This window comes from Microcaecilia unicolor, chromosome 1 (assembly GCF_901765095.1).
Source record: "Microcaecilia unicolor chromosome 1, aMicUni1.1, whole genome shotgun sequence".
Taxonomy (NCBI): Eukaryota; Metazoa; Chordata; class Amphibia; order Gymnophiona; family Siphonopidae; genus Microcaecilia; species Microcaecilia unicolor.
The window spans coordinates 383,524,402-383,537,147 of NC_044031.1; the positions used below are offsets into that span (position 1 = coordinate 383,524,402).

General features: G+C 49.6%; 1 protein-coding gene across 5 annotated transcripts in view; it reads right to left on the reverse strand.

Moving 5' to 3' along the window:
- The window catches only part of ZC3H7B (zinc finger CCCH-type containing 7B), a 187,356-nt gene that overhangs the window by 14,569 nt on the left and 160,041 nt on the right, over window positions 1-12,746 (reverse strand). For all 5 annotated transcript variants that reach the window (XM_030210471.1, XM_030210487.1, XM_030210479.1 and 2 more), the window contains 2 exons: window positions 7,527-7,635; window positions 7,113-7,246 (listed from right to left, as the gene is read on the reverse strand). In XM_030210471.1, the coding sequence (XP_030066331.1) occupies window positions 7,113-7,246; window positions 7,527-7,635 (243 nt within the window). The remainder of the gene's footprint in view (window positions 1-7,112; window positions 7,247-7,526; window positions 7,636-12,746) is intronic.

Genomic DNA, 12,746 nt, shown 5'->3' on the forward strand with positions numbered 1-12,746 from the left:
GTAATTGATGGGCTGGAGTGTAAATGTTAAGGGGCTTCGATGTTAGCTTCAGAACTTTGCCCAGTACTGTTCTTGTACTGACTTCTACAGTCTGTGCCCTGAGAAAGGCAAGAACAAATCAAACTCAGGTATACATATAAAGTATCACATACCATATAAGGTAAAATTATGTATCATATCTGATAATTTTCTTTCCATTAATCATAGCTGATCAATCCATAGACTGGTGGGTTGTGTCCATCTACCAGCAGGTGGAGATAGAGAGCAAACTTTTGCCTCCCTATATGTGGTCATGTGCTGCCGGAAACTCCTCAGTATGTCGATATCAAAGCTCCATCCGCAGGACTCAGCACTTAGAGAATTACACCCACGAAGGGACACTCTGCCCAGCTCACCACCGCCGAAACGGGGGAGGGGAATTAACCCAGCTCATCCCCACACAAGTGGGGGAGGGGAATCCGTCCAGCTCATCCCCGCGGAGCGGGGGAGGGACACCACACCCGCCGATGCGGGGGGATCTGGCATATCCTGCAACCGCAACCGCGGGAGGAGCTGACTGACCCTAACACCGCCGAAGCAGGAGGGGTACAAAGCTGCCCTACAGCCGCACGAAGCGGGAGGGAGTGCCGGCAGAATTTAAATCTCAATCCAGCCCCGTAAAACGGAGGGGAGAGGAATGCAGCAGCTCACTGTAACACAAACTCGTCTCAACTCTTGAAGAATCCAAGTGAAAGAAGAACTTGAACACGAAGTCCTCCTGAAGTAACTGAAGGCTAAACTTGAACCTAAAATTCAACCAGAATATAAACAGTACAGATATCTGGGAGGGGCTATGGATTGATCAGCTATGATTAATGGAAAGAAAATTATCAGGTATGATACATAATTTTACCTTCCATATCATCAAGCTGATCAATCCATAGACTGGTGGGATGTACCGAAGCAGTACTCACCCAGGGCGGGACATAGAAATCCCTGACCGCAACACTGAAGCTCCAAACCGGGCCTCCGCCCGAGCAGCCACAGTCAAGCGGTAATGCCTGGCAAAGGTATGGGCCTTCCCCGCGGCCACCTAAGCCGCTGCAATGGCTTCCTTGCCCATCTTGCCACTGTAGGCTTAGAAGCCTGCAGACCCTTACGAGGACCTGTAAACAGGACAAACAGATGATCCGATTTCCGGAAATCATTGGTCACTTCCAAGTATCTGATGATGACTCGTCTCACATCCAGAAAATTGAGAGCAGAGAATTCCTCTGGGTAGACCTCCCTACGAAAGGAAGGGAGACAGAGCTGCTGAATCACATGGAAGCGAAAAACAATCTTGGGCAGGAAGGAAGGCACTGTGCGAATAGTCACTCCTGCCTCAGTGAACTGCAGAAAAAAACTCTCGACATGAGAGTGCCTGGAGCTCGGAAACTCTTCTGGCTGAAGTGATAGCCACCAAAAAGACTGCTTTCAACGTCAGGTCTTTCAGAGATGCCCTCGACAAGGGTTCAAAAGGCGGCTTCTGCAATGCTCTTAGCACCAGGTTGAGATTCCACGCAGGCACCACTGAGTGCAGAGGAGGGCGCAGGGGATTAACTCCCTTGAGAAAGCGCACCACATCTGGCTGCGAAGCCAGGGAAGCACCCTTCAGGCGGCCCCTGAAGCAAGCCAGAGCCGCTACCTGAACTTTCAGGGAACTGAGCGACAGGCCTTTCTCCAGACCTTCTTGCAGGAACGCCAACACTGAAGAAATTGGAGCAGTGAAGGGAGAAAGTGAGCCTGCTTCACACCACGCTGCAAAGATACGCCAAACCCTGGCGTAAGCAGTAGAAGTAGAGCGCTTCCTCGCTCTCAGCATAGTGGCGATGACCTTGTCTGAGAAGCCCTTCTTTCTCAGACGCTGACGCTCAATAGCCAGGCCGTAAGACCAAAGGGGGAGGGATCCTCCATCACCACGGGACCCTGATGTAACAGGCCCTGCTCCACTGGCTGCCGCAGAGGATCGCCGACTGAGAGCCTGATCAAGTCCGCATACCAGGGACGTCTGGGCCAATCCGGACCCACCAGGATTACCCTGCCGGGATGCTTTGCCACCCGGTCTAGCACCCTGCCCAACATGGGCCAGGGCGGGAACACATAGAGAAGCTCTTGTGTCGGCCACTGTTGGAGAAGAGCATCTACTCCCAGGGATCGAGGGTCCCGTCCTCTGCTGAAAAAGAGCGGCACTTGGCAATTGGCCGATGACGCCATCAGATCTAGGCTCAGCTGGCCCCAGCGCTTCGTGATGTCCAAGAACGCCTGAACAGATAGCCGCCACTCTCCGGGCTCCAAGGCATAGCGACTGAGAAAGTCCGCCTTGACATTCATGACTCCGGCAATGTGGGCCGCTGACAGCTGTTCCAGGTTCGCTTCCGCCCACTGGCATAGATTCATGGCCTCCTTGGCTAGAGGGGCGCTCTTGGTACCTCCCTGGCAGTTGACATAGGCCACAGCCGTGGCATTGTCCGACAGGACCCGTACAGGCTTCAACACCAGTACCGGGATGAACTCCAACAACACCAACCGAATGGCTCTGAGTTCCAGGAGGTTGATAGACCACTTGCCTCTGCAGGAGACCAGAGCCCCTGCGCTGTCCTTCCCAAGCAGTGGGCTCCCCAGCCCATCAAAGAGGCGTCTGTCGTGACGACAATCCACTCCGGGGTCACCGGAGGCATTCCTGCAGGCAACTTGTCTGTCTGCGTCAACCAGCTCAGCGCCTTGCGCACTGCTGGGTCCAAGGGAAGGCGCACAGCATAATCCTCCGACATCGGAGTCCAGCGCAGCAGCAGAGATTGTTGTAGTGGTCTCCTATGAGCCCTGGCCCAGGGCACTACTTCCATCGTGGCCATCATAGAGCCCAACAGCTGCACGTAGTCCCAAGCCCGAATAGGAGAGGCTACGAGGAACTAGTCCACCTGAGCCTGAAGCTTGACAATCCGATTGTCTGGCAGGAACACTCTGCCCACTTGGGTGTCGAATCGAACTCCCAGATACTCCAGGGACTGAGTCGGGCGCAGCTGGCTTTACTCCCAGTTGATGATCCACCCAAGGGAGCTCAAAAGAGCAACCACCCGGTTCACAGCTTTGCCGCACTCTGCATAAGAGGGGGCTTGGATCAACCAGTCGTCCAGATAAGGATGGACTTGAACTCCTTCCTTCCTCAGGAACGCCGCGATGACCCCCATTACTTTGGAGAAGGTCCGCGGAGCAGTAGCCAACCCGAACGGGAGGGCTCTGAACTGGAAGTGTCGGCCCAGTACTGCAAAACGCAGAAAGCGTTGATGAGGAGGCCAGATGGGAATATGCAAGTACGCTTCCTTGATGTCCAAGGATGCCAGGAACTCTCCTGCCTTCACTGCCGCTATAACAGAGCGGAGGGTATCCATGCGAAAGTACCGAACTTTCAAGGCCCAATTGACCCCTTTGAGGTCGAGGATAGGCCGTACAGAACCTCCTTTCTTTGGTATCACAAAGAAAAAGGAGTAACATCCCTTGCCAAGCTGATTTTCTGGCACCGGAACGACCGCCCCCAGGCGGATCAGATTGTTCAAGGTCTGCTGCACTACCACAGCTTGACCGGAGACTTGCAGGGAGAGAGTACAAACCCGTCTTTTAAGGGTCGGCAGAACTCTAGCTTGTAGCCGTCTCTGATGACTTCCAGCACCCAAGCGTCTGAAGTTATTGTGGTCCACTCGCCCATAAACGAGGCCAGCCGTCCTCCAATCTGTACTGGGGCGTGGACCAAGGCCCCGTCATTGGGTACGAGACCCTGGGGGAGGACCGGAGGGGACACCTCCGGGACGGCGGTCTCTGCGACAGGAATGCTGCTTGGGGGAGAAGTTCCTCTTGAAGGAAGAGGGGGCAGAGGAGCCCGACCTGCCCGGGCGGTACCGACGGGCTTCCTGAAACCGTCCTCTGGAGGTACCAGGGCGAGTACTAGCCCGAGCCCTGACCTCTGGTAACTTCTTGCCCTTAGACGTGCCGAGATCGGTCACGATTTTGTCCAGCTCGACCCCAAAGAGCAGCTTGCCTTTAAAAGGCAATCTAGCCAGGCGGGATTTAGAGGCGTGGTCAGCAGACCAATGTTTCAGCCAAAGCCACCGCCGCGCAGAGATTGTCTGAGCCATGCCTTTCGCTGAGGCCCTCAAGACATCATACAGCAAGTCTGCCAAGTAGGCTAAGCCCGATTCCAGGGCCGGCCAATCAGCCCTCAAGGAAAGATCCGAGGGGAAAGCCCGCTGCACCATAGACAGGCACGCCCTGGCCACATAGGAGCCGCAAATTGAGGCCTGCAAACTTAAAGCAGCTGCCTCAAAGGACAACCTTAAGGCCGCCTCCAATCTTCTGTCTTGGGCGTCCTTTAGGGCCGTGCCACCTTCCACCGGCAACGCCGTTTTCTTAGTCACCGCAGTGATTAAAGAATCCACGGTAGGCCACAGATAGGCCTCACGTTCACTTTCAGTCAAAGGATAGAGGCGGGACATAGCCCTAGCCACTTTAAGGCTCGCTTCCGGGACATCCCATTGAGCCGCAATTAAGGTGTGCATGGCATCATGCACGTGGAAGGTTCTAGGCGGGCGCTTCGTCCCCAGCATAATGGCAGAGCCAACAGGGGCTGAGGGAGAGACGTCCTCCGGAGAGGAAATCTTCAAAGTGTCCATGGCCTGTACCAACAGGTTGGACAAATCCTCTGAGCTAAAAAGCCGCGCTGCAGAGGGGTCATCCGCTCCATCCGAGCGGGGGATCCGTCTCCTCCAAGGAATCCGCAAAGGACCGTTGGGAGACCTCAGATACGCTGCCCTCATCTACATCGGAGGAGACAAAGTCCTCCAAGGCCTGGGAATCAACCTGAGGGCGTTTACCTCTGGGAACCTCAACCTCTTTACAGACGAGGGAGCAGGGGCAGTGTTTTGCATAAGGAAGGCCTGATGCAGCAGCAAAACAAACTCGGGGGAGAAACCCCCCAGACTGTGTACTTCCGCAGCCTGGGCAACAGGCCTAGACGCACCCTCAACCGGCGCTCGCAAGAGCGGGGGAGAGACATGCTGCGCATCCAAAATGGCGTCCGGCGCGACACTCCACGAAGGAGCCGCGCGGGAAGAACGGCGCTTAACTTTAGCCGCTTTTGTGCCGTCGCCCAAATTAAGGGCGTTCATGGCATTAATGTCTCCAACCTCAAGGGCGGCCCAAGAAGAAGCCGTCCGAGCCGCGTGGCCGGCCAAGATGGCGGAGGCGAGGAGCGGGGGATGGGCGTTTATGGCGGGAAAAATCGCCACGCCGGAGGAAGGACCGGGACATTCATCGGCCACGAAACTGTCACCCAACAAGGGCGAATCAGGCTTTAAGACCCCCGCATCCCCTCTAGAAGCGCCCAAGCGATCCGGGGAGCGACTCTTTACGCCCTCGCCCTCCGACGCCATATGCCACGTGGAGATAAATCGGGGAACCCCCTGCCCGCTATAAAAAGGTAAAAATTACCTGCTGTCCGCTCCGAGCTGTAACGACCTGGTGTCCCAGTGAGTAGCTGCAATAAACGTTTAAATAAACGTCGAAATAAACGCCTTTAAGGACGTTCAAAATTTTTTTTTTTTTTTTTTAAACGGAGCCAGCGGGAGGGGGGAGAAAAGGAGGGACCTGACACCACCAGGTTTGCACTTGCTCAAAAGAGCCCTCAACCCCAGGCACTCAACAAAACCTAAAAATTAGGCTTGGAGGCCTAGCCAGAGCTGCTGCTGTGTGTGACCACCACCTGCTGAGATAGAGAACATACTGGGGAGTTTCCGGCAGCACATGACCACATATAGGGAGGCAAAAGTTTGCTCTCTATCTCCACCTGCTGGTAGATGGACACAACCCACCAGTCTATGGATTGATCAGCTTGATGATATGGAAAATGAGTTTATCTTGTTGGGCAGACTGGATGGACCGTACAGGTCTTTATCTGCTGTCATTTACTATGTTACTATGTAATTCTAGTCACTGCATCTCAAAAAAGATATAATGGAATTAGAAAAAGTACAGAGAAGGGGGACAAAAATGATAAAGGGGAAGGGACGACTTCCCTATGAGGAAAGCCTAAGCGACTAGGGCTCTTCAGCTTACAGAAAAGACGGCTGAGGGGAGGTATAACAAGAGGTCTATAAAATAATGAGTGGAGTGGAACAGGTAGATGTGAATCGCTTGTTTACTCTTTCCAAAAATACTAGGAGGCATGCAATGAACCTGAAAGTAGTAAATTTATAAATTGGAGAAAATATTTCTTCACTCAGTGACTAATTAAACTCTGGAATTCATTGCCAGAGAATGTTGTGAAAGGTTAGTTTGGGGGGGGGGGGGGGGGGGGGGGGTTAAAAAAAGGTATGGATAACGTCCTAAAAGAAAAGTCCATAAGCCATTATTAAGATGAACTTGGGGAAAATTCACTGCTTATTTCTAGGATAAGCAACATAAAATGTATTGTACTGTTTTGTGATCTTGCCGGGTACTTGCAATCTGTATGGGCCACTGTTGGAAACAGGAAACTGGGCTTGATGGATCTTCGGTCTGTCCCAATATGGCAACGCTTATGTTCTTATGTAGGGTATTTCCTTACCATGAGAATGGGAAGATATAAAGAACAAGTCCTCTTTTCTCATGTATTGTCAATGAAGGATGTCTCTTTACCCTCATATTCATTGGGTGAGTGGATGATATAGGGAAGTTTTATAGAATTTGATGTTGTATTGTTGTTCTTGATCTGTGGTGCAGTTATTTGCCCTATGTGGCAGTGTACAAAACATAATAAACACTGTGCAGGGATATAAGAATTCACATCCTCCACGGTTGCTGTTTAGGTGGGATTGGTATGGGGGGAGGAGAACTCAGAAAGGGGCGGTCTGGTTGGAAGGGAGGGGAAAGAATAATATATTGGATAAAAAATTGAACTGCATATATGATGACTTACAGTTATATTGTTTATTTTGTTCAATAAAATATGTTAAGCCTTAGGTTTCTACTGTAGTTAGCTACTGAGGCAGTAGGGCTGAGAGTTAACAGTGCAAATGGGTGGAAGAGAGACACAGAAAAGGCCTGAGAAGCAATGTGCTCACCATAACATCCGCATAGTCTGTGGGCATCTGGATCTGCTTCTCTCCTTCACGGGGGCTCACCGGCATCCCCTCTCCGGGCCTCCCTGGATTATGTTTCTTCAGCCACATGTCATAGATTTGCTGCATGTCCAGCACTGAGCACAAAAGACATGAAACAGATTCATCAAAGCCTGTGGCCCATCACCACTGCTCAGGACTCAAACATCTGCACAAGCCCAGAAAGGTGCACTGGCAGAGCTCTGTGTGTGGGGGGTGGGGTCTCCAAAATGGAGCGGTAACAGATGCTGCAGGTCAGGACATAGGTACACTGGCTAAAGACATGTGGATGTCCTAAAAGCAGGGATCTACATAAGGCAGAGAAGGAATAGGGGGGACAGATGAGGAAGGGAAGGGGTTAGTTACAAGTCCACTTACATTTATGCTCCTTCATGAAGGTCCACATGTCTCTCTCCTCAGGGCTGTGAGCGAAGGTACAGTTCCCCACATACTGGCACTTCCTGTTGTTCTGGGCATGGACACACAACTGCCAGGGAACAGGACACACAGACTGTTACAGAAGCAAGCACATCACAGGAAAGGACTCATGTTTGTTGTGCTGGTATAGGGTATGTAGGGTCCAGTCGAAAATGGTGTTTTGTAAAACAAACTGCCACCCAGATCCCAAGAGTCACTGTTTTATAAAGGCACACAGATGTCTATGGTGCTTTTAGGGGGGGGGGGGGCTCTTTGTTCTCATGAAAATTAGCTTATTATTTGCTGCACATTTTTTGAAGACAGTTGAATTGCACAAGTATAGTTAAGCCCCACCTAGCACATCCCAGCATGCACCGGGCTGGGCCCCACCACTTGGAGCTTGCACCCACAGAAGGAGGGAGGGAGGGAGTGCTAGTCCCTCCTCCTGTTTAAGGTATGAGGGGGGGGGGGAAACAGGCCAGGCCTGGCAAGGGTCCCACTAGACCACCAGGGTTCTATGTATTTGCAGTGGGGGGGGGGGGGGGGGATTTGTTGGGGAGGTGAGGGGTCTGGGGTCCACTAGACCACGACGGCTTTAGGTTTGACAGGTCTGTGTTGGAGAAAAGTCCGGACCTGTCAAACCTCGTCTGTGGGGGAGGATTGTGCCTGAGTGCATGCCCAGGCACAATTACATAGTAACATAGTAGATGACGGCAGAAAAAGACCTGCACGGTCCATCCAGTATGCCCAACAAGATAACTCATATTTGCTGCTTTTTGTGTATACCCTACTTTGATTTGTACCTGTGCTCTTCAGGGCACAGACTGTATAAGTCTGCCCAGCACTATCCCCGCCTCCCAACCACCAGCTCCACCTCCCAACCACCGGCTCTGGCACAGGCACAGACCGTATAAGTCTGCCCAGCACTATCCTCACCTCCCCACCACCAGCCCTGCCTCCCAACCACCGGCTCTGGCACAGACCGTACAAGTCTGTCCAGCACTATCCCCGCCTCCCAACCACCAGTCCCGCTTCCCACCACCGGCTCTGGCACAGACCGTATAAGTTTGCCCAGCCCTAACCCCGCCTCCCAACCACCAGCCCCGCCTCCCGATCTTGACTAAGCTCCTGAGGATCCATTCCTTCGGCACAGGATTCCTTTATGCTTATCCCACGCGTGTTTGAATTCTGTTACCGTTTTCATTTCAATTCTCCCACAAAACTGCCAACAGCTGCCTGATGTTAAGCGCTAACATCATGCCTAAATTTGCATGCATGGTATTAGCACTGAACATTAGGGTGCTATTTTGCAGTGCTGACCGGGAACTATTTCTCTGGCGCTGTTCAGAACACTGCCAGAGTTTTTGAGCATTTGCCCCTTAAGAGTGCGTGCGTCTGGTAGCGCTATATAAATGCTATTAGTAGTAGTAGTTAAGAGAATACCTTGTCATATTTAGATGCCCGGTGTTGCACCAGGTCTACGGCTGGTGTAACTGAGAGCCCTAAAATGTTAGCTGCACTGATGCTGGTTTACACTAGTATTTGATAATGGAATCTGGGTGCCCAGATGACGATATAGAAGAGGTTCTCACCTCAAAGCATCATGGTGCGTAAATAGAGGTGCCCTTTATAGAATTGAATCCTTGAGGCCCCGGACACATATCAACATTTTCCAAAACTTAGTTGGGATTTGGCTCACTGTATCCCTCTTCATCCTGCATGTACTCTGCATCCTTAATCATTCTGCCCAGAGTTCTTGCTTCACCCTGCACTTACTCTTGATTATGTATTATGTAATCTGCTGCATGATGCATTCCATCTCTTTTAGGTAATCTGCCTTGTGCTTTTAACCCAGGAAAAGGTGAAGCACAGAAGCCAACTTTTCAAAATGACTGGGGGTGGTATACACAACACAAACAAATGCTCCCTCATGAGAGTAATTGAGTTTACTCAATATTGGGGGGGGGGGGGGGGGCACCCACAGAGCTGGCACCTATGAGGTGGAGTATCAACTGAACATGAGTAATAAATCTCAAAATTCTGTACCTTCAAGCAATGTTTTTAATGCGTTTGCGCTCATTATATCACAGCTGCATGGCCACACAGGCATGGAATGGACTTGAGTTTGCATATTTTCAATACAGACATATGAGAGATATTTTCAAAGGAGGTGGGCATATACATTTTCTGATATATGCTCATAAAACTGCAGGTTTAAAACATGAAAGTAGGAAAGTGCTTTGTCTGGAGTTGTTTTGAGAGTTTTTCCCACCAGTAATTTACACACAGATTATTTAAAATTGTGGATATTATACTCCTTGGAGATTTCTGTGCAAAAGAATTCAAACTTCTGCACACAATATTTGAAAATTCTGCAAAATTCTGCATACTTTATTTGTAATTTTCTTGTGCAGAATTCTCCATTATAAGGGCTGGCATCTCCCCCAGGAATGAAATACCCATCCCCCAATACCACCATAGTTTCCCATGCACCTTCCTCAGACCTCCACCCCATTCCCATGGTGCAAACACACCTTATTTTTTCAGTCCCTGTCCCATTCACTTTTTTTTTTAGCCCTCCCCCCATCCCATCCATCTTTCTCTCAGCCTCCCTCCCTGCACACACACCATCCATATTTTTTCAGCCCCTCTCTCCATCTATGGTTTTTTCAGAGCCCCCCCCCCCCGTGCATACTCACTGCTCCAGGAGGGCTACTTCCTGCTTCTTTGCCTTCCTGTTCCGGTGTAGGTCATACCGTACAGCTGTGCAGCTCAAAGGAACCGCCAGGGACCAAGGCGGCAAAGAAGGAAGCGTCCAACCTATGGCTGTGCAGCTCCTCTTCTTGTCACTCTCGAGCACTGAGTGTGCAGGAAGGGAGGGAGGCAGGCAGGCAGCTGGAAAGTAGACTGCACAGAATTAATGCATGGGAAAGGCAGAATTCTGTGGTCTGTGGAGGTGGGGAATTCTGTGCAAATTCTGCTTTGCGCAGTAGCACAGAATTCCCCCAGGACTAATATTACCTGATTATACAGCGCCTTCCAAATCCTGAAATGGTGATGGGACATTGTTCCAGATATCCAGTGACCTCCCAAATAAAGTCTGATATTTTTTTCCTTTAATCCTACAAGACCAGTCCACACAAATAGGTTATTGCCCATCCACCAGCGAAATTAAAAAGAGAACAAAGTAGTTCCAAGTGATCCGCCCCCATTAAGGGATCAGTGCACCTCTAGAATATTCAGTATGTCAAACAGCCAAGCAGTGCTCATGATCTTATTTGTACTATGCTCATGTTGCATACTCAAGTATCTTCCATTTTCAATATATACTGGTGAGGCAGATACTCAACTGACCTGCAGGTGTTTCACTGAGGCAGATACTCAACTGACCTGCAGGTGTTTCACTGAGGCAGGAGTTGAGGCGCAGAAGCTCAACTGACATGCAGGTATTTCACTGAGTCAGGAGTTGTGTGAGAAGAATTACAATAGTGAATCTTGAAGACAGGGAGAATGAAACCTGGATGGAAATAAACTGAAAAGGAAAAGGACAACACATGCCGGAACACAATCAATCAATGAGGGAGGGATTCTGGACTAGTCTGGTAAGACTAAAGGAAAGAAAATGATCACATCAGACGAAATATTTCCTTCCTTGTCATCCATACCAGACCAGTCCAGACAAATGAGCTGTAAGAAAGCAGTATCCAAAAACAGGGTAGGAACCGATAATAGAGACAAAATAGCCTTGAAACAGGAATACCCAATGAATCCAAGTGAGATGACTATTACTGGAAAGAAACAAAATTCCTGAAGAAGACGGGAAGAATCCCAAAATTTCCAAAGGACCAGTTGATGCCGAAAATAGAAGGTAATGTGAGAAGGACATGCTGTTTATAAGAACATAAGAATAGCTGTACTGGGTCAGACCAGTGGTCCATCTAGCCTAGTATCCTGTTTCTAACATTGGCCAATCCAGGCCACAAGTATCTGGCAGAAACCCAAATAGCAGCAAGATTCCACGCAAAAATGTCTAAATGACAGTACAGTGAACTGGAATCAAGCAGCATAGAGTGATTATCCACCGAGACTGTGTACAAAAATAGCCAATATCATGAACAGAAGATATGCAAGGCTTCTCAGGTGGCTATAGAGATCGTAATGAAAGTGGAACAGAGTACCAGATGGTATTAAGTAGGAGGTAAGAAGAAGCAGCAGCAGTAGCAGCAGCAATAAGAGGTTTCATACCAATAAGAAAAAGCAATAAAAGCTTCCATGCCAATAAGAGAGAATTGGGTGCTATGCAAAGAACTCTCAGGGAGGCATCACTCTGCCATACCCGAGATAGCTGGACTCCATTTAAAGTGGCTGCAATAGGACAAGCCCATAAGGAAGGTAAGTGAGATAACATGGGTCCGGTCTGCCAAGAGACCAATCAAATTATAAGGATGCTCAAGAAAGACCAAAGAAACCGTACAAGTCAAGTGGCTAGGACAGGAGTGACCCAACAAGTTTTTCTTGATTCAAGCAAAAGGAGCCTGGAAACCCCCAAGGCCTGAAAAGAGCTTAAAGAAAGAAGTAGGGTCCTAGAGAGCTGGAAGTGCATTGAAAGACTAAGCACGTAGTAGTTAAATGAAAGTGAAGAACAACCAAGTAACTAACAGTAAGGAAGTTCCCACACAGAACCCAACTTCACAAGCAGAGGCACGGGAAAAGGAGAGAATAACTTACCTCATAGTTTAAAAATTATGTCTAAAGATAAAACCAACCTGTATTTCACAAAAAAGGCAGTGCAGCCTTTAGTTTCTTATAAAGCTGCAAAGCAGAGGAGGAGTTGGGGGGGGGGGGGCACTTGGCCCCACCGAGTGTCATCCAGCTCCAAACAACAAATACTGATTTTAAAGCTCAAATCCTCCGATAATAACCCCCTGCTCAACTGATAACCCATAACTAACTATAACGCAACACCTATCCACTTTATTCAGAATGTATCTTTCTATATCTGCTTGACCAAATCCTCTAGTTTTCCTTGTCTTTTTTGTAACACCAATTGTATTCTTTACCCTGGTATGGCGATGCCATAACAGGTTTTTGTAAGCCACATTGAGCCTGCAAACAGGTGGGAAAATGTGGGATACAAGTGCAATAAATAAATAAATACCTGGATACCACCTGGGTCAGGAG